We start from the raw sequence: 24,594 nt of genomic DNA, 5'->3' as shown, positions 1-24,594 counted from the left end.
GTCATCACCTGGGCTTGGAACTGTGAGTTGAGCGAGTCTCTCTCCTGCTGCAGGCTGCCGAGGGCCTCCTGGAGGGCCAATTCACTCTCCGAGGGCCCTGAGGGCTGGGGCTCCGCCTGGGCCCCTCTCTCCTGGGACAAAAGGGCTGGGGAGGAAAGGAAAGTCCTTACGGCAATGCAAATATTTTAATGATAATGATTGACAGGATGGGGAGGGTCAACGCAGTAAGTTGGTCTTTTTGAGAATTGACGTGCAAACCGAGGAGGGTAGCTGTGTGTCTCACCTGCAGTGTGCTTCAGGTCTGTGATGTGGGCTTCAAGCTCCTGGATCTGACTGATGCTCCTGTCTCTCTCCTCTGCTACTAGTGTCACCTTCACAGGACACACGTCAATCAACTCAACCTTAAAGTGACTAGGTATTTTTATTTTTAATTTTCTCCCATTTTCTCCCCAATTTTCGTGGTATCCAATCGCTAGTAATTACTATCTTGTCTCATCGCTACAACTCCCGTACGGGCTCGGGAGAGACGAAGGTCGAAAGCCATGCGTCCTCCGAAGCACAACCCAACCAAGCCGCACTGCTTCTTTAACACAGCGCGCCTCCAACCCGGAAGCCAGCCGTACCAATGTGTCGGAGGAAACACCGTGTACCTGGCCCCCTTGGTTCGCGCGCACTGCGCACGGCCCGCAACAAGAGTCGCTGGAGAGCGATGAGACAAGGATATCCCTACCGGCCAAACCCTCCCTAACCCGGACGACGCTATGCCAATTGTGCGTCGCCCCACGGACCTCCCGGTCGCGGCCGGCTGCGACAGAGCCTGGGCGCGAACCCAGAGACTCTGGTGGCGCAGCTAGCACTGCGATGCAGTGCCCTAGACCACTGTGCCACCCGGGAGGCCCGTGACTAGGTATTTATAGCGTTACGTCCAGGGCTGTGCCGCCTCTATAGGTTGTGCTAATGGGGTGGTAGCATAGTGTACCTGAGAGAGCAGCTGCTCCGTCTTGTCCTTCCAAACTTGTCCCTCCTCCTGGATCTGCTCAGCGTAGCGGTCTCTCTCTGTCTGCAGCTGGGCCACCGACTCCATTAACTACAGATGACACCAAAAGAGATCTTTAACACAATGGCGTGGCAGTCAAAACTTTAAAGAGAGGCACACACACACACACACAGGGTTGAATGGCGGGAACACAGTACCGAGATTTACCAGCCACAACCACTCCCTTTTACCCAGGATAAATAACTTTGTGTATTGACTGGTACATCATAACAAATTACAGCATGCGTGAAATTCGAACTGTTAAATTATATGCCATGTCTAAATCTGGGTCCTCTGAATCATCAACGCTCAGGGTGGGGACAGACAGCCCATCTCAGTATGGAGCGCAGATCACAATGCATGTAGAGCTACAGTGCATTAGGAAAGTATTCAGAACTCTTGAAATTTTCCATATTTTGTTACGTTACAACCTTATTGTAAAATAGATGAAAAAGATAGATAGATATATATCCTCATCAAGTGAAAACAGGTTTAGACATTTTTGCACATTTATGACAAATAAAAAACCTTATTTATATAAGTATTCAGACCCTTTGCTATGAGACTCGAAATTGAGTTCAGGTGCATCCTGTTTCTATTGATCATCCTTGAGATGTTTCTACAACTTGATTGGAATCCACCTGTGGTAAATTCAATTGGTTGGACATGATTTGGAAAGGCACACACCTGTCGACATAAGGTCCCACAGTTGACAGTGCATGTCAGAGCAAAAACCAAGCCATGAGGTCGAAGGAATTGTCCGTAGAGCTCCGAAACAGGATTTTAATCGAGGCACAGATCTGGGGAAGGGTACCATAAAATGTCTGCAGCATTGAAGGTCCCCACAGTGGACTCCATCATTCTTAAATGGAAGAAGTTTGGAACCACCAAGACTTTTCCTAGAGCTGACAGCTCGGCCAAACTGAGCAATCGGGGAAGAAGGGACTTGGTCAGGGAGGTGACTAAGAACCTGATGATCACCCTGACAGAGGTCCAGAGTTCTTCAGTGGAGATGGGAGAAACTTCCAGAAGGACAACCATCTCTGCGGCACTCCACCAATCAGGCCTTTACGGTAGAGGGGCCAGACGGAAGCCACTCCTTAGTAAAAGACAGCCCGCTTGGAGTTTGCCAAAAGGCACCTAAAGGACAAGATTCTCTGGTCTGATGAAACCAAAATTGAACTCACTGGCCTGAATGCCAAGCGTCACGTCTGGAGGAAACCTGGCACCATCCCTACAGTGAAGCATGGTGGTGGCAGCATCATGCTGTGTGGATGTTTCTCAGCGGCAGGGCCTGGGAGAATAGTTAGGATCGAGGGAAAGATGAACGGAGCAATGTACAGAGATCCTTGACGAAAACCTGCTCCAGAGCGCTCGGTACCTCAGACTGGGACGAAGGTTCACCTTCCAACAGGACAACGACCCTAAGCACACAGCCAAGACAACGCAGGAGTGGCTTCAGGACAAGTCTCTGAATATCCTTGAGTGGCCCAACCAGAGCCTGGACTTAAACCCGATCAAACATCTCTGGAGAGACCTGAAAGTAGCTGTGCAGCAACACTCCCCATCCAACCTGACAGAGTTTGAGAGGATCTGCAGAGAAGAATGGGAGAAACTCCCCAAATACAGGTGTTCCAAACTTGTAGCGTCATACCCAAGAAGACTCGAGGCTGTAATCGCTGCCAAAGGTGCTTCAGCAAAGTACTGAGTAAAGGGTCTGAATACTTACGTAAAATGTGATATAAAAAAAAATAAAAAGACAAAATTATATACATTTGCTAAAATTTCTAAAAACCTGTTTGTGCTTTGTCATTATGGGGTATTGTGGAGGGGAAAAAATGATTTAATCCATTTTAGAATAAGGCTGTAACGTAACAATATGTGGAAAAAGTCAAGGGGTCTAAATACTTTCCAAAGGCACTGTATGTATTGGATCACAATCATTTGGGCTTTTTAACCTTGGGCTCATTAAATGTCTTTAATGTATTGCTCACCAGGCTTGAATTTTTCAACCAAAGCTCTAATCAAATAAACACAAAGGCGTATTTATATTGAATTTTTTAATTTAACCTTTTTTAATTAAACCTAATCTTTATTTAACTAGGCAAGTCAGTTAAGAACAACTTCTTATTTACAATGACCTACACCGGCCAAACCCAGATGACGCTGGGCCAATTGTGGCCGCCCTACGGGACTCCCAACCACAGCCGGTTGTGATACAACCTGGATTCAAACCAGGGTGTCTGTAGTGACGCCTCCAGCACTGAGATGCATTGCCTTACACCGCTGCGCCACTCGGGAGCCCAATGCTTTATAATGACACTTACGGTTTTGGCGGGAAATACCGGGTCAAGTGATTTATTTTCGAGATGGAACATTTATAAAATACTGGGAAAGTATTCAACCCTAACACACACACACACCTGAGCAGTGTGTGCCTCAATCTGTAGTTTCTCCTCCAGTAGTAAGTGCATCTGCTGGTTGGCACTGGGAGGCCCTGACTGACTAGAAAACTAGGAATAAAAAGAAAGAATTGAACAACTGTAGAACAAATGGATGTGTGTATGTGAGTGATTAAGTGAGAGACACCGTGTGTGTGTGTGTGTGTGCCTACCTGTTGCAGCATGTCGTCAGTCATCTCCAGTCTCTTGCGCAGCTCGTCCAGGTCCAGTCTCATAGCACTGTTCTCGCTCACCCTCAGCTTGAGCTGCTCTGACAGCTCTGAACTCTGCTGCCTCCCCTCCTCACTCACACTACTGCACAGAGACAGAGGGTCAGCTAGGAACGTGCACACACACACACACACACACAAAGAGCCTCTGATTTACCTCGCCGCAGACGACAGGCATCTCTCTCCATGTATCACAATCACACAAACTGACTAGGTGTGGTATCCACCATATTCCTTTCCCTACCTAGTCCACAAATCAAACAAGGAAAGGCCAGCCATGGAGTAGAATGTCAGCATACTCAGGGTAAGACTTACTTTAGTCTGTACACCTCTAGCCTCAGGTTGTCTCTCTCTTTCTCTAGCTCTTTGTTATGCTGCACATACAAGAGAACATCAATCATTTGTTAGACATTACCGCAAAGCTCAAATCGATAGTCATTGGTCATAGCATTCAACTGTAGCAATATCAGTCTAGCGTGCAGACTACCTCCTCAAACGGTCTTCAGTGTGTGTGTGTGTGTGTTACCTTGTCAAACTGTTTCTGTTGTGTGGAGACAGAGGACAGGGTTCTTTCCAGCTCAGAGACTCTCTGTTTGGTGGCCTGGAGACGGTTACTCAGCTCCTCAGCCTCCCCTGAAACACACACACACACACACACACACACACACACACACACACACACACACACGCTTAGTAACACAAATAGACTCTCTCACCCATTCATATTAAACACATCAACGCCATCTCTTTCTCTATCACCTCCTCTGAACACACACCACAATATATCACATTACTGAACACGTTCACATTCATAGACACATTAACACAGCCTTGGACGATTAAATGCCTTCTCTTGCTCACACAGGCTCTTTCTTACACGCCAAAAAACACACCTGTTTTCTGGCGGGCAGCCTGCTGTGTGTACGACAGAGCGGTCTGCAGCTCTGATTTCTCTGACACCAGGATGCCGATGGTCTGAATGTGGACCTGGGAGAGAGGACGGACAGACCGAGACAGGGCGAGAGACAGACAGGGCGAGAGACACACAGACCAGTTATTGAAGCCTCGCATGATACAATTTGTAAATATTGGATAAAAATCAAGCTGTGTTTCATTTGCAATGATGAGACAGTATTCAGTGTATCAGTGCTCGCATCCCTGGGTAAAAAGGGAACAGCATGGTGTGCTGACCCCAAAGGCAGATACATAGCACACATCTGGAACTGCAGAGAGAACATTTGACAATTGCTTTCAAAGGTCTTCAAATGGATTCAGAAAAGTGCTCTGAGGGAATGAAAAACCTTGAAGAAGTTCCTTCTGTGTGTGTGTGTGTGTACCTGTAGCTGTTCCCGCATTGCTCCTTGCTCCTTCACACACTTCTGTTCAAACTCTCTTCGCTCCTGATCAAAGAAAGCACACAGAAAACATCCTGTCATTGTCCACTGAGGGGGAGACGAGAGAATGAGAGAGTCTTCCTTAGTCTGCTCACCTTTTGCAGCTGATCTGTGAGCTCCTGAGATTGCTCGGTCTGTCAGACAAAACAGGACAGAGGAAAAATCCATATCATCATCATCATCCCCACCTCATAGACTTCAAACCACCACCCCAACATCTCCAGTAAGTCACCCATCTAACCCTACACCATGTCATCTCCTTTCGCTCTTCAAGAGTTAAATCACTGTTGAGCACCAAGGAAGCTCCCTCGCATACTCAAGAGAAGCACAGCAGCGTATTAGCCTAGCCAGTGGGGTTAGCAACGGTTAGCTGTTAGCAAGATGGCTCCAGAAGAAATATCAATGCAGTTGGTCTAAACATTCCCTCATTTCAGTCAGCGTGTCCATCTTGGTGAGCATGTAAAAGCTTGGCTGTTACCAATGGGAACAGGGCAGTGCAATGAAATTATTTATGAGGTGAATAAACAAAACCGACTGTGCTACCACTCAGCGCAGCTGCTGTTTATCCAGGGTGTTACGTCATTTGCTAGTCAATCTGTGGCCAGTCAGTCTTGCTATGGGGGCTGTCAGGGGTTATTTGCCACACAAGGCAGAACGCCAAACTCCCACGAGCACACACTCTTACCAGCCGGTCTAGCTTGGTATTGAGCTGATTGTTTGTTAGGTTGCTGGAGTCCAGTGCGGCTGCCAGCTCCTGGTTTCGACTCTGACGTGCACGCAGCATGCATCGAAAGAAGAAAAAAAAAAAAGGGGGGGGAGGGAGGGAGAATTGAAGGAAAAGAAAAACAGCGATGGGAGGAGAAATACAAAACAGTAACTCATTAATGTGAAAGTAAATAACACCTTCTCCCTCTCCTTCAGGGAAAGTAAATAACACCTTCTCCCTCTCCTTCAGGGAAAGTAAATAACACCTTCTCCCTCAGGGAAAGTACATAATACCTTCTCCCTCAGGGAAAGTACATAACACCTTCTCCCTCTCCTTCAGGGAAAGTACATAACACCTTCTCCCTCTCCTTCAGGGAAAGTACATAACACCTTCTCCCTCTCCTTCAGGGAAAGTACATAACACCTTCTCTCTCTCCCTCAGGGAACGTACATAACACCTTCTCTCTCTCCCTCAGGGAAAGTACATAACACCTTCTCCCTCAGGGAAAGTACATAACACCTTCTCCCTCAGGGAAAGTACATAACACCTTCTCCCTCAGGGAAAGTACATAACACCTTCTCCCTCAGGGAAAGTACATAACACCTTCTCCCTCAGGGAAAGTACATAACACCTTCTCCCTCAGGGAAAGTACATAACACCTTCTCCCTCAGGGAAAGTACATAACACCTTCTCCCTCAGGGAAAGTACATAACACCTTCTCCCTCAGGGAAAGTACATAACACCTTCTCCCTCAGGGAAAGTACATAACACCTTCTCCCTCAGGGAAAGTACATAACACCTTCTCCCTCAGGGAAAGTACATAACACCTTCTCCCTCAGGGAAAGTACATAACACCTTCTCCCTCAGGGAAAGTACATAACACCTTCTCCCTCAGGGAAAGTACATAACACCTTCTCCCTCAGGGAAAGTACATAACACCTTCTCCCTCAGGGAAAGTACATAACACCTTCTCCCTCAGGGAAAGTACATAACACCTTCTCCCTCAGGGAAAGTACATAACACCTTCTCCCTCAGGGAAAGTACATAACACCTTCTCCCTCAGGGAAAGTACATAACACCTTCTCCCTCAGGGAAAGTACATAACACCTTCTCCCTCAGGGAAAGTACATAACACCTTCTCCCTCAGGGAAAGTACATAACACCTTCTCCCTCAGGGAAAGTACATAACACCTTCTCCCTCAGGGAAAGTACATAACACCTTCTCCCTCAGGGAAAGTACATAACACCTTCTCCCTCAGGGAAAGTACATAACACCTTCTCCCTCAGGGAAAGTACATAACACCTTCTCCCTCAGGGAAAGTACATAACACCTTCTCCCTCAGGGAAAGTACATAACACCTTCTCCCTCAGGGAAAGTACATAACACCTTCTCCCTCAGGGAAAGTACATAACACCTTCTCCCTCAGGGAAAGTACATAACACCTTCTCCCTCAGGGAAAGTACATAACACCTTCTCCCTCAGGGAAAGTACATAACACCTTCTCCCTCAGGGAAAGTACATAACACCTTCTCCCTCAGGGAAAGTACATAACACCTTCTCCCTCAGGGAAAGTACATAACACCTAACAAACAGAAAAAGATGTCAGCAGGTACTTGTTGATCCTACTAGTATTCAGAGAGGTCATACACAGTGAGGATGGGTAACTAGTGAAGAGTTCAGCAATACACGGTCAGACTGGAGAGTGTAATCTAATGAGATCTAATGGGTTCACATGACCCCAGTTTCTCTAGAAGTCCACATAACATGCATGACCACAATAAGAACATACAAGTCCCTAATGTGATCTCAGCCAATTTAACAAGTCACAACCCAGTAGTCACTGTAACAAAATGTTGTATCCTGTAAAATCCTAGTGAGAGGGACCTATAGCTAGCTCAGATCAAGGCTTTGGAAAGATGATGCCTGAAAATATTATTTGCAAACAGAAGAGAGTCCATTCTCTATATAGACTCCATCAATCTACAAGGCAATCTAACAGGTGAGGTCTGAGGACTATCAGACAAGAGCAAGAGAGATATGAATAGAGCAGACAAAATATATATATTTTTTATGCATTAAACGTTGTATGTTTGCAGGGCCTGGGCAAGGTACAGTGGGGAGGCCTGGACAGCAATTCATACATTTGCTCTGTTCTGACTGCGCCGATCTTTCAGATTGCATTGTTGTCTCAGCCATGCAACACAAACTCAGTTCTAATCATGAGTATCACTTATGTGGAGTACATGTGTGTGTAACCCGAGACAGGACGCAGGGCAGGAACAGGAAGTGGTCATGTGAGCTGTGTGGCCGAGGCCAGTCACATACCTGCACAGAGAACAAGAATGGAGGGATTGTGAGAGAGGAGAGGGGCCTGTGTGGATTGAGAGTGGACAGAGGACAGAATACCTCTACATAACCTGGGGCCACAAGGGCACCTTCGGGGAGAGTGGGACTGGGTCTGTCTGATCAGAACAAATGGATAGCATTTTATAGTGCTTTTCCCAGTGTACCGTGTCCATGACGAGGGAGCAACGTGTGGTGTTGTGATGTGTCACTTACCTCCAGTTCTTTTTCATTGGTTGGCGAGGGAGCACTGTCTCCATTTATATAGGTGGTGGATGACTAGAATAGGTCGGGAAAGAAACAAAACAGTACAAGTCAAACCACAATAAAGCAAGCTTCTCAAAGCCAATGAGAGTATCACAAATAACACTCTTGATTATGCAACGTACTAAACTGGGAGCAAGCAAATATCCAAAGCAAGTAAGAGACTGGGGTGAGCTGCTTGCACTTATCCAATGTGCACATCTCAGGGGTCGCCTGGATCTTAAAAGCCAAATTTCTCCTTTTTGTGGCCATAAAGTACATACCCCAGAGAGAAGACCGTTGAGCTGCTGTGAGAGCTGCCGCAGGCTCTCTGTGGATGACAGGGGTCTGTTGACACACACACACCAACAAAAAACACAACATTAGCCCAGTATTATTTGGTAATGAACACACCAGTCTGATTGGGTATTCGGGCATTCAATGTGACAAATTGCACTGCCAGCCATCATAACTGTGCTTCTAATTCTGTGTGTGTGATCAACAGTTGCAGGTGAGGGGGGCAGGGCAGTGAAGGGTAGAGAAGGGGTAGTGAGGACCAGGGGACAGACTCATTCTGAAGAGGGATTGAGAGGTGTGTGTGTGGGTGTACATTGGATGACGAGGCGACCAACCTATTCTCGTCCGCATGGTTTTCATTACCGTCATGGGGGCAGTTCTGCGGCAGAGAGAAGAAGAGAAAGAAAGAGGAAATAGCTGTGAGTGAAACTGAGGGAGGTGAATACGTTAAACGTAAGCTAGGCCTATCCGAGAGAGAGAGAGAGAGAGACACACCGAGAGAGAGAGAGATACCGACCGAGAGGGAGAGAGATGGACACACCGAGAGAGACCGAGCGAGAGAGAAAGACCGAGAGACACACCGAGAGAGAGAACCGAGAGAGAGACAAACCGAGAGAGAGAGAAACACACCGAGAGAGCCACACACACACACACCGAGAGAGAGAGAGACACACCGAGAGAGACCCGAGAGAGAGACACACACACCGAGAGAGACCCGAGAGAGAGAGACACAGAGAGAAACACACCGAGAGAGAGACACACCGAGAGAGAGAGACACACACACACCAAGAGAGACCCGAGAGAGAGACACACACACCGAGAGAGACCCGAGAGAGAGAGACACAGAGAGAGACCACGAGAGAGAGACACACAGAGAGAGAGAGAGAGACACACACCGAGAGAAAACGAGAGAGAGAGACACACCGAGAGAAAACGAGAGAGAGAGAGACACACCGAGAGAAAGAGAGCGAGACACACCGAGAGAGACACACCGAGAGAGAGAGAGAAACACACACACCGAGAGAGAGACACACCGAGAGAGAGAGAGAGACACACACACCGAGAGAGAGAGAGAGAGAGAGACAGAGAGAGAGAGACACCGAGAGAGAAAGACACACCGAGAGAGAGAGAGAGAGAGAGAGAGAGAGAGACACAGCGAGAGAGAGAGAGAGAGAGACACAGCGAGAGAGAGAGAGAGAGAGAGAGAGACACAGCGAGAGAGAGAGAGAGAGAGACACACCGAGAGAGAGAGAGAGAGAGAGACCGAGAGAGAGAGAGAGACACACACCGAGAGAGAGAGAGAGAGAGAGACACACCGAGAGAGAGAGAGAGACACACCGAGAGAGAGAGAGAGACACACCGAGAGAGAGAGAGAGAGAGACACCGAGAGAGAGAGAGAGAGAGACACCGAGAGAGAGAGAGAGAGACCCACCGAGAGAGAGAGAGAGACCCACCGAGAGAGAGAGAGAGACCCACCGAGAGAGAGAGAGAGACACACCGAGAGAGACACACCGAGAGAGAGAGAGAAACACACACACCGAGAGAGAGACACACCGAGAGAGAGAGAGAGACACACACACCGAGAGAGAGAGAGAGAGAGAGACAGAGAGAGAGAGACACCGAGAGAGAAAGACACACCGAGAGAGAGAGAGAGAGAGAGAGAGAGAGAGAGAGAGAGACACACCGAGAGAGAGAGAGAGAGACACACCGAGAGAGAGAGAGAGAGAGAGACACCGAGAGAGAGAGAGAGAGAGACACACCGAGAGAGAGAGAGAGAGAGAGACACACCGAGAGAGAGAGAGAGAGAGAGACACACCGAGAGAGAGAGAGAGAGAGAGACACACCGAGAGAGAGAGAGAGAGAGAGACACACCGAGAGAGAGAGAGAGAGAGAGACACACCGAGAGAGAGAGAGAGAGAGAGACACACCGAGAGAGAGAGAGAGAGAGAGACACACCGAGAGAGAGAGAGAGAGAGACACACCGAGAGAGAGAGAGAGAGAGACACACCGAGAGAGAGAGACCCACCGAGAGAGAGAGAGAGAGACCCACCGAGAGAGAGACCCACCGAGAGAGAGACCCACCGAGAGAGAAACCCAGAGAGAGAGAAACCCAGAGAGAGAGAAACCCAGAGAGAGAGAAACCCAGAGAGAGAGAAACCCAGAGAGAGAGAGACCCAGAGAGAGAGAGACCCAGAGAGAGAGAGACCCAGAGAGAGAGAGACCCAGAGAGAGAGAGACCCAGAGAGAGAGAGACCCAGAGAGAGAGAGACCCAGAGAGAGAGAGACCCAGAGAGAGAGAGACCCAGAGAGAGAGAGACCCAGAGAGAGAGAGACCCAGAGAGAGAGAGACCCAGAGAGAGAGAGACCCAGAGAGAGAGAGACCCAGAGAGAGAGAGACCCAGAGAGAGAGAGACCCAGAGAGAGAGAGACCCAGAGAGAGAGACCCAGAGAGAGAGACCCAGAGAGAGAGACACTGAGACCGAGAGAGAGAGAAGACTGACGGAGGGACACACCTGCTGCAGGTCAGTGTTGTGGGATTGGCTTGCACACCCAGGGTTAGTAGCAGAGCTAGCAGGGTTAGACACAGGAGAGCCGCGGCCGGTCTCTCCGTTTGGGTCCTCCAGTAGCTGGGTAACTGGGGACCCCCTCACCTCCCCATGGACGTGGGTCTGAGGCAGCAACACACACAGCCATTACTTTTCAGTGCTCATCCAGAGAGTGCGTGGTTATAGCAATTTGGAAACATACACAGCACACATACACATGCCCACATCATATCCTAGAACACAAGGTAGTGTCAGAGACCACAATCACAACACATGGACGGACAATCACACATGAACACATCTTGTTTTCACTGATGGAGACATGCCAGTATGGTAAATAAAGTAAACATCAGGTCCAGAAGTTATAAACCTCACGGCCAGATGGACTGACCCAGCATTTAGCTAGGCTTAATACTGGTAGAATGTTAGTAAGTCAACAATGGCTAAATAAATACCAAGCACTTCTCTCACTGTAGCAAAATGACTTATGAGCAACCAGTGACCATAAGGAATAGCATGCGGGAGAGAAGAGGAGCAAAAACAGAAGGGGTGGGATAGAGAAACAGTAGGGAGGGAGTGGGACAGATACAAGAGAGCTGAAGAGAGAGTGAAGTAGAAGGAAAGAGACAGGTGTAAAATAACAAAAGGGAAAAAGATAGCAGGGAAGAACGATAGCCCAAGAGAGAGAAGGAAGGAAGGAGAGAGGCTCACCTGGCTTTTGCCATAGGCAGGCAGAGTTAATCCATTGGTCTGCCTAAGACCTTTCAGAATACTCTGAATCTACAGCAGAGGAGAGGGGGAGTGGAAGGGTGAAAGAGAGAGGGACAGTGAATGAGCAAGTGAGGGAGGGAGAAAGAAACAGCAAGAGGTGACGTAAAAAGGGAGACTAGCACCTATAGAACCCTATCTACCGCTAAGCCCCTGTTGTTGTACGTGATGAGGTGTAATCAATATGGTGGAAGTTCAACCTCGCTAGCCTACCAGAGGATGGCTCTACTACCACAAAGCTAATAGCTACTTTTCCTTTCGGATTTCCAAGAAGTGCTTTGGATTAACGCTAGGGGTCCATTTGGAATTGGGCATTCATTGAAAGATAAAGAGACTTTAAAGCCCAGAACCTGGTTCATCACTGCCAGACAATGTTAGTGACCGACTCATCACAATCATATCTGTCTCTGGGAGGTACAGAAAATATTTGACTCTGTGACAATGTTTCTCCAAGCAAATTACTGTCATTATGACTGTCTGGATGGGAGCACAGGCTAAGTCTATACTGATGGCAGAGAAACTGTTTTCCCCAAGGGAAGCCTAAGGCGGTAGCTAAGGAGGAATGCAAAAAAAGATCCAGGAACTTCAGAATTATTACAGCAACCATCTACTGCCACTGACTCACCACTTTTACTATGAAACAATTGCCAACCTGATTGCTAACAATTAAACACACAACATAATATTGATTCTTAATCAAACAGAAGGGTGTGTGTGTTAAGATGCAATGTCCTGACGGGAATACAAATTGCCAAGAGCATGATAGTCTGTTCTCACCTGACGAAGACATATCCTTTCATCGCTGGAGCATAGCTGCGTTTCACATACAATAATCTGACATATGACAAACACTGACAGTAAACTTGCAAAAAGACACTCACAGTAAAAGTCGGAAGCTGCACTGGAACGTTCAATGTGATTCCAGAGAAGTATCATCAGACTGCTTTCTTGCAACGTTTCACTTTGTTATTGAAATGCAAATATCAGCACGTGAAATATTGCAAGGAAGCAGTGTGCAGAAAGAGTACTCAATGTCATAACACACACGCAGACAGAGACAGCCAGCATACAGTTGGGTGACTTACATTGTCTGGAGAGTGTCGGTCAGCTGAGGGTGTGTCTGGCTGGCTCCCTCCCTTTACCTTCCTCGTCTTCTTGGCCCCTGGTCCTCCTTCTCCTCCACTGGCAGGAGAACTCTTCTGCTGAAACTCCTTCAGCTGGCCGGCATAAGAGAGGAGGAGGAGCGGGCAATGAGAGCACTCAACTCTCTGGAACTCACACCTTTGCTAGGCTAACTATATCAGCAGACATTCATTATAAATCGCAGAGGAAGTACAGGGAGCCTTGGTGTGGCTGAAAATGGTGCGACTATTCAGAACTATCCCGTACGATTCGACTAGAGATCTACAGTATGTACAGCTGGTATCATTGGTGTGGGTGACAATGAAACGACTATTTAGAAAGATCCAATACAGTCCAACAAGATCTTATAGCATAACCAATTGCTGCAACAGCTGATGGTTGAGGAAGGTAATTGTTTAAAAAAAAAGTGTAATGAAAGAACCTTCATGCACAAGTGTATTTGTTTTTAAACATGTAACGTTAATGGTAGAGCATGTGCTTTATTTGATTAACTAAACTTTCTAGGTACACACAGCAGGTAGCTCACAAGACAAGGAAGGGGGCGTCTGCTGTCAAAACAACCAGTCACTCTTCAGTGACACATCACCGTTTCCTGTCAAACATGACTCAATAATAATCTAGGCAGCATTCATCGTAAATTAGTTAATTAAGTTTAAAATAGTCAATAAGCAAGCCTATTTAACGGACACCCCGTTCTATATTATATTGAGTTAGCCAGTCGCTTCGGCACAAGATGATAACGTGCTACATGTCAGTTCATTGGTATCTAGATAGCTAGCTAAATCGCTATGGCTAACGTTAGCGATATCTAGCTACCGTGCTGATGTTTGGCTAACTACCTTGCCACTTGGGTTGATCAAATCACAGGTTTATACCTAGCCGAGCAGCATTATTAGCAAACTTGAAGTCACTGCCCTGTATAAATCGTCCACATAATCGTTCTAGCTAAGATTAGAGGCCCAAGCGAATCCTCGGTATTTCGTGCGCACTGACAGCCACACAGGGGGACGCGAGTTCGGATGGGCGACTACAGAGAGGTCGGGGGACGTGGAATGTCAACATCACACGGGTTCGTCAAAACATGAAACTACAGACAACTTGAACCCATTACAGAGTAATGGATGAAATACTTGTTATATTCCCTGTGTTGTGGGAATTAATTTGTTTACCTTTTTCTTGGCTGCGGCGAGTTTGATTTGCCTGCTCTGGTCGGCCATCCTTATCGTCCGGTCGACGAACCGCACCACGTCATCAATTTGAGATCAGTCGGTGATGCAAGAAACTATCTTCTCGCTAGAGGCGCAAAATCTCCCTTCTGACCATGGCAAATTGGTGTCAGGCGTGTTTTTTCAAATAGGCCAGCTAACTCGATGTCTGAATTTAGAATTTGTTGTATCATATCAAGGTGATTATTATCAGAATGAACAACATTCAAGACAACACCGGCTAATCATGCATTTTATTACAAAAACAAACAATAATATAACTATGGAGTTAGCTTGTCATCAAAGGTGTCAGAGGTCTGCGGCAGAACTGTCTGACACCAACTCAGTTAGTCCGTGTTCTGAGAGAAGTACTTCAGATTTGGTGTCAATCTCCTGATGCAGTCTGGAATATTCCTTGCCAAATATCTCAAAGGATGACAGTTGACTCCACATACTTCTTCTCTAACTGGGCGGTCTTCAGCTCTGTTTCTAGTTTCCTTCAATGAAAACACAAGGACTGATTGAGAGGGGAGAGGCAGGTGTAACTATCTGGCAAAGCTAAAGGACAGAAGTATGCGACTTTCTGAAAACACATTTGATTAATTCAATTGAGAACTAATAGCATGCATTTGCTTATCAGTTCTGATTTGGTCCATATTTCCACTTAATCTGTTCTAGCATGGCCATCTAATGACTCCTGGAAAAGGCATAGCCTGAAGACCCAACATTGAATTGCATAGAATTCTATGTCAGGGCAGAAATTAGTGTTTGGATCAGGATAGTTCTCACGACCTCTACAAGACAGAATGATGAATAAAATTATATTTACTGGTGGTCTGTGTGGTCGGTCCTATTGCTGGTATGAATGGGGAAACAAAATATCCAGTAGTGTTATCAACCCCACCTTCAGTATGTTGGTCTGTATACACAGCCATTGGAAGTAGGAATGCTGAAGGTGCTGCAGCACCCCCTGAAAAATCAGAATATAAAATAAAAAGTTAAAAAATAATATATATATAAAAAAATGTTTTCACAAAAGTAGTGCACTGGGCCTTTACTAGTATTAGCAGACCAATATATATGTCTGTAGTGTGGGCAAAACTTTTTTCAGCATCTCCACTTTGTCAAAAAAGGTAGTTGTATAATTAAGAACAGGATCTTGCAGGATTCAATAGTTGGAATTGTAAGAGTTGTTGCCCTGTCCCTTCGTCTGCGATTGTCATTCTAATGGAAGAACAAAACCCTGTCCTCAAACATTTACATCAAATTGTGCAAAGTTATGGGCAAAGACAAAACATCCACATCAAACAAAATATTTTTCTTGATCAAATAACATGGAAAACCACTTTGTGCAGTATTAATTTTCCATCCTTACAAACCACTTAATGTAAAATGTACATTACTGTATGGTACAGAAGCTGGTCATCTAGGTTTGTACCTGTAGTCTCCATCACCATGAAGAAAAACCATACACAATACAGTAATTGAGTACATTGTGACAGTAAGTGGTTTATGGTGATGTGGCCCAGTTGGTAGAGCATGGTGCTTGCAATGTTCAAAAATGCACCCCGAATACAACAGGTAGACCTTACAGTGAAATGCTTACTTACAAGCCCTTAAAACTTCTTGAAGTATTGTTGGTTAAGAAAAAAGTGGTAAATGAAAAAATTGAAAATAAAAGTAACAAATAATTAAACAGCAGCAGTAAAATAACAATAACGAGGCTCTATACAAGGGGTACCGGTACAGAGTCAATGTGCAGGGCACCGGTTAGTCGAGGTAATTGAGGTAGTATGTACATGTAGGTAGAGTTAAAGTGCCTATGCATAGATAATAAATAGAGAGTAGCAGCAGCGTAAAAGAGGGGTCTGGGTAGCCCTTTGATTAGCTGTTCAGGAGTCTTATGGCTTAGGGGTAGAGGCTGTTAAGAAACCTTTGGGACCTAGACTTGCCGCTTACCATGCGGTAGCAGAGAGAACAGTCCATGAGAAGGGTGGCTGGAGTCTTTGAAATGTTTCAATGTTAGGGATGTGGGTTCGATTCACATGGCGGACCAGTACGAAAATGTATGCACTCGCAATGTAAGTTTCTCTGGATAAGAGCGTCTACTAAAATGGAAAAAGATCGAATAGACCATTTCAGTTTTCATATAGAAATAAGTTGCATTTGCAAAGTATTTAAAGAAACTGGAACATATATAAAGCAAGTATTTTTATTATCAAATTAACTTTTGTACAGATAATTATCAGACTCAAGTTACAAATGCTGGAAAACACTCAAATACATTTAGTTAAAACAGTTTTACAAAAGTAGTGCACTGGGCCTTTACTAGTCCTGTATTAGCGGATCGATACAGACTTCTTCAGTGGGGGCAATTCATTTTTTTCTGCATCCACCCCCTTGGCATAAAATATTTAATAAATCACTGCACCCCTAAACTACTTTCCACGGCCATGTCTGTATATAGTTTGTATTTCCGTTTTTTATTTTCATTCCTGTTACAATTTGAACGTGACAAAGACAAAATTTGCACGTGACAATATTGGCGAGCCTAAGCAAATGGCAAACCCTAACAGTTGATTGCCAGGAAATGTGCTTCGGTCATCAAGTGCAATGCGTCAACTATTGGCACTGCAAAAAGTCTGGTAAACAACGCTTTCCTGTGGATACCCTATCTCCACCTACCGCCAAAAGGACCGACAGCATGTACAACCGGTAAAGTAAGTGTAAATATAATTGTATTTAATATTCTGCCTTGTAAAGACTATTGAGTCTTTTTTACAGCGACTTCTTTCAGACTGATATTCATGTAGTAACCATGGTAACAGTCTGATGTTTAGGCAAGGAAAGGCATAGTAGATGAACAAAGCTGTCAAAAAGAACAACATGAGTGGGAATGATGTGTAGGTGTTGAGAGCCCCCAGAGTGGTTGATATGATAATGACATTGAGTTGCTGGGCAGCATTTGACTCACCTTGTTATTCTATAGGCTGATATTGTGTCTGCTGTGTAGGTGTTCAGATGAATTTCCAACATCTCTGCTCTGTTGTGAAGAGACATATTTAAGAAATGTAAAAGAGACACGAAAACTGAACATTGCTGATGGACATGCATGAAATACCAATTTCTCACACTCATTAACAGTGAACTGCATCTGAAGGAGCCCAGTAGAGTAGATGTAAACAGGAGGGGCTAATCACACCTGATCTTCTGCATGATGATCTCTTTGGCCTCAAAGTACTCAAACTGTTTCCTGTCAAGTTATTTCTGGGCTTTTAGCCTGTGGTCAAGGATAAGTGACTGGAGAATCTGAATGCATCCTAACAGCTCCTGGAGAAAACACGTTGATCGTGAGTGAAGGTCGCAACCCGTGAGACAAACCTAAGAATATATCAAACCAAGTGTTGAGAGTCTCTTACAGAGAGGTAGCAGGGAGTCTGCTTTTGCAGCAGGGCGGCACTCACGGCTCTGCCCCTTCAGGCTCTCTGCTCTTTTCCTTTCGCTTTCCAGAAGGCCAGACAAGTGAGACAGCTTCATGTTCTTCAGCCTTTCACTCTCATCCTCTGTCCAAGAAAGAAGAGGAGTGGTATGTTTCACCATTCACACACATGCAGGTGAGCGGCTATACCATAAAGCCAGATACTGCCACATTTGCTAAAGACCATTGGTGTCCATTACATAGGAAGACATACTGTCAAATGTAAAATCGTATTTATGCTACATATCTACGTTTTGGTAAAAGTCTGGTGTCTCTTTACCCCATTCAGTCTGATAGTAGGACAGGAGGCTGAAACACGTCTTCCAGAGATGCTTTTCTAATTCTCTGGGCAGTTTGTTTCATTTTCCACATATCCTGTTTAGAGAAACAAGAACAAGTCCGAGAAATAAAACATGTTTATTCAGTGATCTCTAGGGGTTACCAGAGCTCTAGAAGAGCAGTGTGTGTGTGATACTGTACATAAATAGGAAAAGCACTCGCACATCTAAGACAACAGGCTTGTCACTGCATTGTAGAGGAAGAGTTTGTAGCGTTTCACTGTATTTTTACACCTGTTGCAACCTGGGCAAGCGATAAACTTTGATTTGATTACTTGTTGCCGGTGCGTGGGAATTATTTGAAAATTGCTTGAATTTTTACATTTTTTTTTAAAACACGCGTTGCACCTGCCAGTATAACTTGTGTTAATGGATCTTAAAGGAGAAGTTTTATTTTTTACAACCAAATCACAATTTTTATGTAAATAGCATGTTATACAAGGGTCCAGACACCTTTTGTGATTTATATAACATTGCGGGTAAAGTTCAGAATGACACAATTTCATGTGTACAACATCTAAAGACCTGCATCACTGTACTGAGAGCTTTGCTGTTTCTAAAATGACGTATCTGGGTGTTTTTGGAGCCTTAGTTCTTTTTTTCCCCGGACCCCCCTTACTACACAACGAGGATGAGAAAAGGATTAGCTGTTTGGGGTAAGTTTCTGAAAAACATGTCAAATCACACAAAAGGTGTCCACGCCCTTCTATAACATACCATTTTAATCTAAAATTTCGATTTGGTTATAAAAAGAACTCATCCTTTAAGTATCAGCCTCACGGACAAAGTGTACCTACCTCCTCTTGTGGCATCAGCTACAGCACCTGTTGGACACTCAGTCCTAGGACAGGAGGTTGGTCCTGGCTGGTGGTGTCACTAGGGTCCAGCTAGAATAGAGCAGACTAGAGTTATGTATAGTAGAGTCCATTCAGCAATGAGCAATGAGTACTGTTCTGTATTGTACCATGTCGTCCTCTGGAGGCACAGTAGAGTGATTCTTTCTGACACAGTGCTCCTGGATCATCTCCTGCAGTAGCCTGTACAGGCTCTCTGAACACAGCCCATTAAGCCTCTGTCTGCAGGGCCCTCTCAGCCTGGATTAAAACAACATAATCTCAGTCATTTAAAGCGATTCATACAACACGCACCCACACACAGAGTAGTCCAAGTCCATAACACGGTCTTAAATAGCAACAACAACTCTAGTAGTGTAATAACACAACAACAATGTCATTGCTTAAAGTAGAACCACAATTGTATTATTATGAGAGGGACAAATTAATACTCTTGGATGCACCAGAATCTTTAAAAGCGAGCCTGAGACATGTACTTTATAGTAATCGGTTAATTCTTACAATCATGCTTGAGATACCAACGTTTTGAGCACTCGAAGATAAGTTGTTTGTGTGTAATACCTTCTCCAGCTCTCTCTTCAGTGTAACAGTAAGGCTGGGGCGGTCCACATGCTGTGACAGCGTTATCGAGCTTGCAGAATAGAGGATTCTCGGTCAGATCTTCTGTCAGCTGACACAGTGAGAATGAGGCGAGGACATGAAAGACAAGTTGTTACTGGTTACAGGTAAAAACATTCATAATGATAGCAGTTTGGACACACCTACTCATTCAAGGATTTTTCTTTATCTTTACTATTTTCTACATTGCAGAATAATAGTGAAGACATCAAAACTATGAAATAACACATATGGAATCATGTAGTAACCCCAAAAAATGTTAAACAAAACAAAATATATTTTATACTTGATATTCTTCAAAGTAGCCATCCTTTCCTTGATGACAGCTTTACACACTCTTGGCAATCTCTCAGCCAGCTTCATGAAGTAGTCACCTGGAATGCATTTCAATTAACAAGTATGCCTTATTAAAAAGTTAATTTCTGAAATTTCTTTCCTTCTTACTGCGTTTGAGCCAATCAGTTGTGTTGTGACAAGGTAGGGGTGGTATACAGAAGATAGCTCATTCTCTCAACCAGCTTCACCTGGAATGCTTTTCCAACAGTCTTGAAGGAGTTTCCACATATGCTGAGCACTTGTTGGCTGCTTTTTCTTCACTCTTTGGTCCAACCCATCCCAAGCCATCTCAATTGGGCTGAGTGATTGTGGAGGCCTGGTCATCTGATGCAGCACTCCATCACTCTCCTTCTTGGTCAAATAGCCCTTATACAGCCTGGAGGTGTGTTGGGTCATTGTCCTGTTGAAAAACAAATGATAGTCCCACTAAGCCCTAACCAGATGGGATGGTGTATCGCTGCAGAATGATGTGGTAGCCATGCTGTTTAAGTGTGCCTTGAATTCTAAATAAATCACTGACAGTGTCATCAGCAAAGCATCCCCACACCATTTGTATACCACCCCTACCTTGTCACAACACAACTGATTGGCTCAAACGCATTAAGAAGGAAATAAATTCCACAAATTAACAAGGCACACCTGTTAATTGAAATGCATTCCAGGTGACTAACTCATGAAGCTGGTTGAGAGAATGTCAAGAGTGTGCAAAGCTGTCATCTATAAGTCTTTGCTAGGTAAAGCCCAGCCTTATCTCAGCTTACTGGTCACCATAGCATCACCCACCCGTAGCACGCGCTCCAGCAGGTATATATCACTTGTCATCTCCAAAGCCAATTCCTACTTTGGCTGCCTTTCCTTACAGTTCTCTGCTGCCAATGACTGGAACGAATTGCAAAAATCACTGAAGCTGGAGACTCATATCTCCCTCACTAACTTTAAGCACCAGCTGTCAGACAGCTCACAGATCACTGCACCTGTACATAGCCCATCTGTAAATAGCCCATCCAACTCCCTCATCCCCATACTGTTATTTATTTTTGCTCCTTTGCACCCCAGTATCTCTACTTGCACATTCATCTTCTGCACATCTATCACTCCAGTGTTTAATTGCTAAATTGTAATTATTTCACCAATATGGCCTATGTATTGCCTTACCTCCCCTGTCTTACCTCATTTGCACACACTGTATATAGACTTTTTTCTCTCTATTGTGTTATTGTTTATTCCATGTGCAACTCTGTGTTGTTGTTTGTGTCGCACTGCTTTGCTTTATCCTGGCCAGGTCGTGGTTGTAAATGAAAACTTGTTCTCAATTAGCCTACCTGGTTAAATAAAGGTGAAATACATATATATCTTTTTTTTAAGCTGTCAAGGCAAAGGATGGCCACTTTGAAGAATCTGAAATATAAAATATATTTTGATTTGTTTAACACCTTTTTGGTTACTACATGATTCCATATGAGTTATTTCATAGTTTTGATGTCTTGACTATTATTCTACAATGTAGAAAATAGCACAAATATAGAAAAACCCTTGAATGAGCTTGTGTGTCCAAACTTTTGACTGCTACTGTATGGTTTGAGGTATAATACGATACTAGAGGTGGACCGATTAATCGGAATGGCCGATTAATGAGGGCCGATTTCAAGTTTTCATAACAATCGGAAATTGGTATTTTGGACACCGATTTGGCTGATTTTTATAAAGGACACCTTTATTTAACTAGGCAAGTCAGTTAAGAACACATTCTTATTTTCAATGAAGGCCTAGGAACGGTGGGTTAACTGCAAAACGACAGATTTTTACCTTGTCAGCTTGGGGATTTGTTTTTGCAACCTTCCGGTTACTAGTCCAATGCTCTAACCACCTGCCTTACATTGCACTCCACGAGGAGCCTGCATGGCAGGCTGACTACCTGTTACGTGAGGGCAGCAAGAAGCCAAGGTAAGTTGCTAGCTAGCATTAAACTTATCTTACAAAAAACAATCAATCTTAACATAATCACTAGTTAACTACACATGGTTGATATTACTAGTTTATCTAGCGTGTCCTGCGTTGCATATAATCGATGCGGTGCCTGTTAAATTCTCATCAAATCACAGCCTACTTCGCCAAACGGGTTATGATTTAGCACTGTTGTTGCACCAAACCAAACCATAAACATCAATGCCTTTCTTTAAAATCAAAACACAAGTATATATTTTTAAACCTGCATATTTAGTTAATATTGCCTGCTAACATGAATTTCTTATAATTAGGGAAATTGTGTCACTTCTCTTGCGTTCCGTGCAAGCAGTCGGGGTATATGCAGCAGTTTGGGCCGCCTGGCTCGTTGCGAACTGTGTGAAGTCCATTTATTCCTAACAAAGACCGTAATTAATTTGCCAGAATTGTACATAATTATGACATAACATTGAAGGTTGTAAAATGTAACAGCAATATTTAGACTTAGGGATGCCACCCGTTAGATAAAATACAGAACGGTTCCGTATTTCACTGAAAGAATAAACGTTTTGTTTTCTAAATGATAGTTTCCGGATTCGACCATATCAATGACCAAAGGATCGTATTTCTGTGTGTTATTATGTTATAATTAAGTCTATGATTTGATGTTTGATAGAGCAGTCTGACTGTGCGATGGTAGGCAGCAGCAAGCTCGTAAGCATTCATTCAAACAGCACTTTTGTGCGTTTGCCAGCAGCTCTTCGCAATGCTTCAAGCATTGAGCTGTTTATGACTTCAAGCCTATCAACTCCCGAGATTAGGCTGGTGTAACCGATGTGAAATGGCTAGCTAGTTAGCGGGGTGCGCGCTAATAGCGTTTCAATCGGTGACGTCACTCGCTCTGAGACTTGGAGTAGTTGTTCCCCTTGCTCTGCAAGGGCCGTGGCTTTTGTGGAGCGATGGGTAACGATGCTTCGAGGGTGGCTGTTGTCGATGTGTTCCTGGTACGAGCCCAGGTAGGGGCGAGGAGAGGGACGGAAGCTATACTGTTACACTGGCAATACTAAAGTGCCAATAGTCAAAGGTATATGAAATACAAATGGTATAGAGAGAAATAGTCCAATAATTCCTATAATAACTACAACCTAAAACTTCTTACCTGGGAATATTGAAGACTCATGTTAAAAGGAACCACCAGCTTTCATATGTTCTCATGTTCTGAGCAAGGAACTTAAACGTTAGCTTTTTTACATGGCACATATTGCACTTTTACATTCTTCTCCAACACTTTGTTTTTGCATTATTTAAACTAAATTGAACATGTTTCATTATTTATTTGAGGCTAAATTGATTTTATTGATGTATTATATTAAGGAAAAAGAAAAGTGTTAATTCAGTATTGTTGTAATTTTCATTATTACAAATACATTTTTTTTATTATTTTTTTAAATCGGAAGATGAATGGTAGCGGCTTTTTGGGGTCCTCCAATAATCGGTATCGGCGTTGAAAAATCATAATGGTCAACCTCTATACGATACCCCCAGGATTTAATACTACAAGACTTCTCAAACATTTTCTTAACAAACAGTTTAGATAGAACGTCTAGAAAGAGTGCAATATACACTGTTGTGTAATATGTTAGCTAATGTAGTTACTAACAATGACATTGACATCAGAAATAGGCTGACACTTTATTTTCAGAATACCTTGTTGATGCAAGTTGTATCCTTTCCCCAGTGATCGAACCCTCGCAGAATCACCACGAGTGGACATCAGTTGACCAAAGCCCCTACTCACTTGACATACTAAGGCGCTCGTGGATGAACGTAGCGCTACCACGCTCATAAAAAAAGGATATGATACAGGTCTACCGTTATCAAAAGTACACAAAACTAGCCTAGAAATCCTTGGTGAGCTGGCTAGCTGTGCCGTCGTATGTTGATAAAGATAACGTAAACTGTATGTCACCTGATAAACTGTTTCGTTGCAATTTAACAGAAGATAGGCAGCTACTGTTAAACAGATTGTAACGGTCGTATACACAAGTTGTGAGCACAACAAATTGACAATACCAGGGTCGTCGTTAGTTACCACAGCGACAAAGTCATAAACCTAGCCTATTTCTACAATTTATCTTCTTAAAATGTGATTTTAAACCTAGCTCTATTCTTAACTCTAAATTTACCACACTACCTTATGCCTAACCTTAAATATATAGATAAAAAAAAAAATGTTTCATGAATTTTTACGATTTGGCCAATTCTGAGTTTGTGGCTGTGCTATCTAGTGGAAATCCGCTATCGTAGAATAGAAAGACAAATCTTTTAAAACAGGGTCCGTGCTAATTGGGATCCTTGGGACGTCACAACCCTACATCCTAACCCCTACCCTTACCGAACGTAAAACCTATTCCGACCCCTTATTTACACTATTCTAGTTTAACGGGTATAGGAGTTTTGGTCTCATATGAGATTCTATACAGGGAATACATTAAATCTACTTTCACCCCTGCCCGACCCTAACGTCCCAAGGATTCCAGATAGCACAGACCCTTATGTACAATTTACCTGATGTAACAACTAACTTTGATTACCTTTTTTTTTTTTTTTTTTTTTTTTACACACACAGATCATTTGTCTTTTGCCTACCATCATCATGTTATACAATTCACT

The 24,594-nt window shown here is 44.1% G+C and overlaps 1 protein-coding gene across 12 annotated transcripts in view; it reads right to left on the bottom strand.

Moving 5' to 3' along the window:
- LOC129864127 (golgin subfamily A member 2-like) overlaps positions 1 to 24,513 on the bottom strand; it is a gene marked incomplete at its 3' end in the record, with an annotated part of 33,583 nt that extends 9,070 nt beyond the window's left edge. The window contains 26 exon segments of one of the 12 annotated variants that reach the window (XM_055936765.1): positions 9 to 145; positions 284 to 371; positions 980 to 1,087; positions 3,460 to 3,549; positions 3,651 to 3,792; positions 4,023 to 4,081; positions 4,234 to 4,340; positions 4,601 to 4,694; positions 5,045 to 5,107; positions 5,197 to 5,235; positions 5,787 to 5,867; positions 8,368 to 8,430; positions 8,679 to 8,742; positions 9,027 to 9,070; positions 11,205 to 11,360; positions 11,949 to 12,017; positions 13,091 to 13,222; positions 14,318 to 14,850; positions 15,183 to 15,323; positions 17,328 to 17,916; positions 18,112 to 18,206; positions 18,967 to 19,056; positions 19,134 to 19,263; positions 19,585 to 19,693; positions 19,928 to 20,377; positions 23,629 to 24,513. In XM_055936765.1, the coding sequence (XP_055792740.1) occupies positions 9 to 145; positions 284 to 371; positions 980 to 1,087; positions 3,460 to 3,549; positions 3,651 to 3,792; positions 4,023 to 4,081; positions 4,234 to 4,340; positions 4,601 to 4,694; positions 5,045 to 5,107; positions 5,197 to 5,235; positions 5,787 to 5,867; positions 8,368 to 8,430; positions 8,679 to 8,742; positions 9,027 to 9,070; positions 11,205 to 11,360; positions 11,949 to 12,017; positions 13,091 to 13,222; positions 14,318 to 14,365 (1,584 nt within the window). 12 annotated transcript variants of the gene reach the window in all.
- Positions 24,514 to 24,594: the final 81 nt, after the last annotated feature.

The sequence above is a fragment of the Salvelinus fontinalis genome, chromosome 10 (assembly GCF_029448725.1).
Source record: "Salvelinus fontinalis isolate EN_2023a chromosome 10, ASM2944872v1, whole genome shotgun sequence".
NCBI classification, from domain to species: Eukaryota; Metazoa; Chordata; class Actinopteri; order Salmoniformes; family Salmonidae; genus Salvelinus; species Salvelinus fontinalis.
Note: the sequence above shows the minus strand (reverse complement) of the source record. Positions and strands in the feature narration are given on the sequence as shown.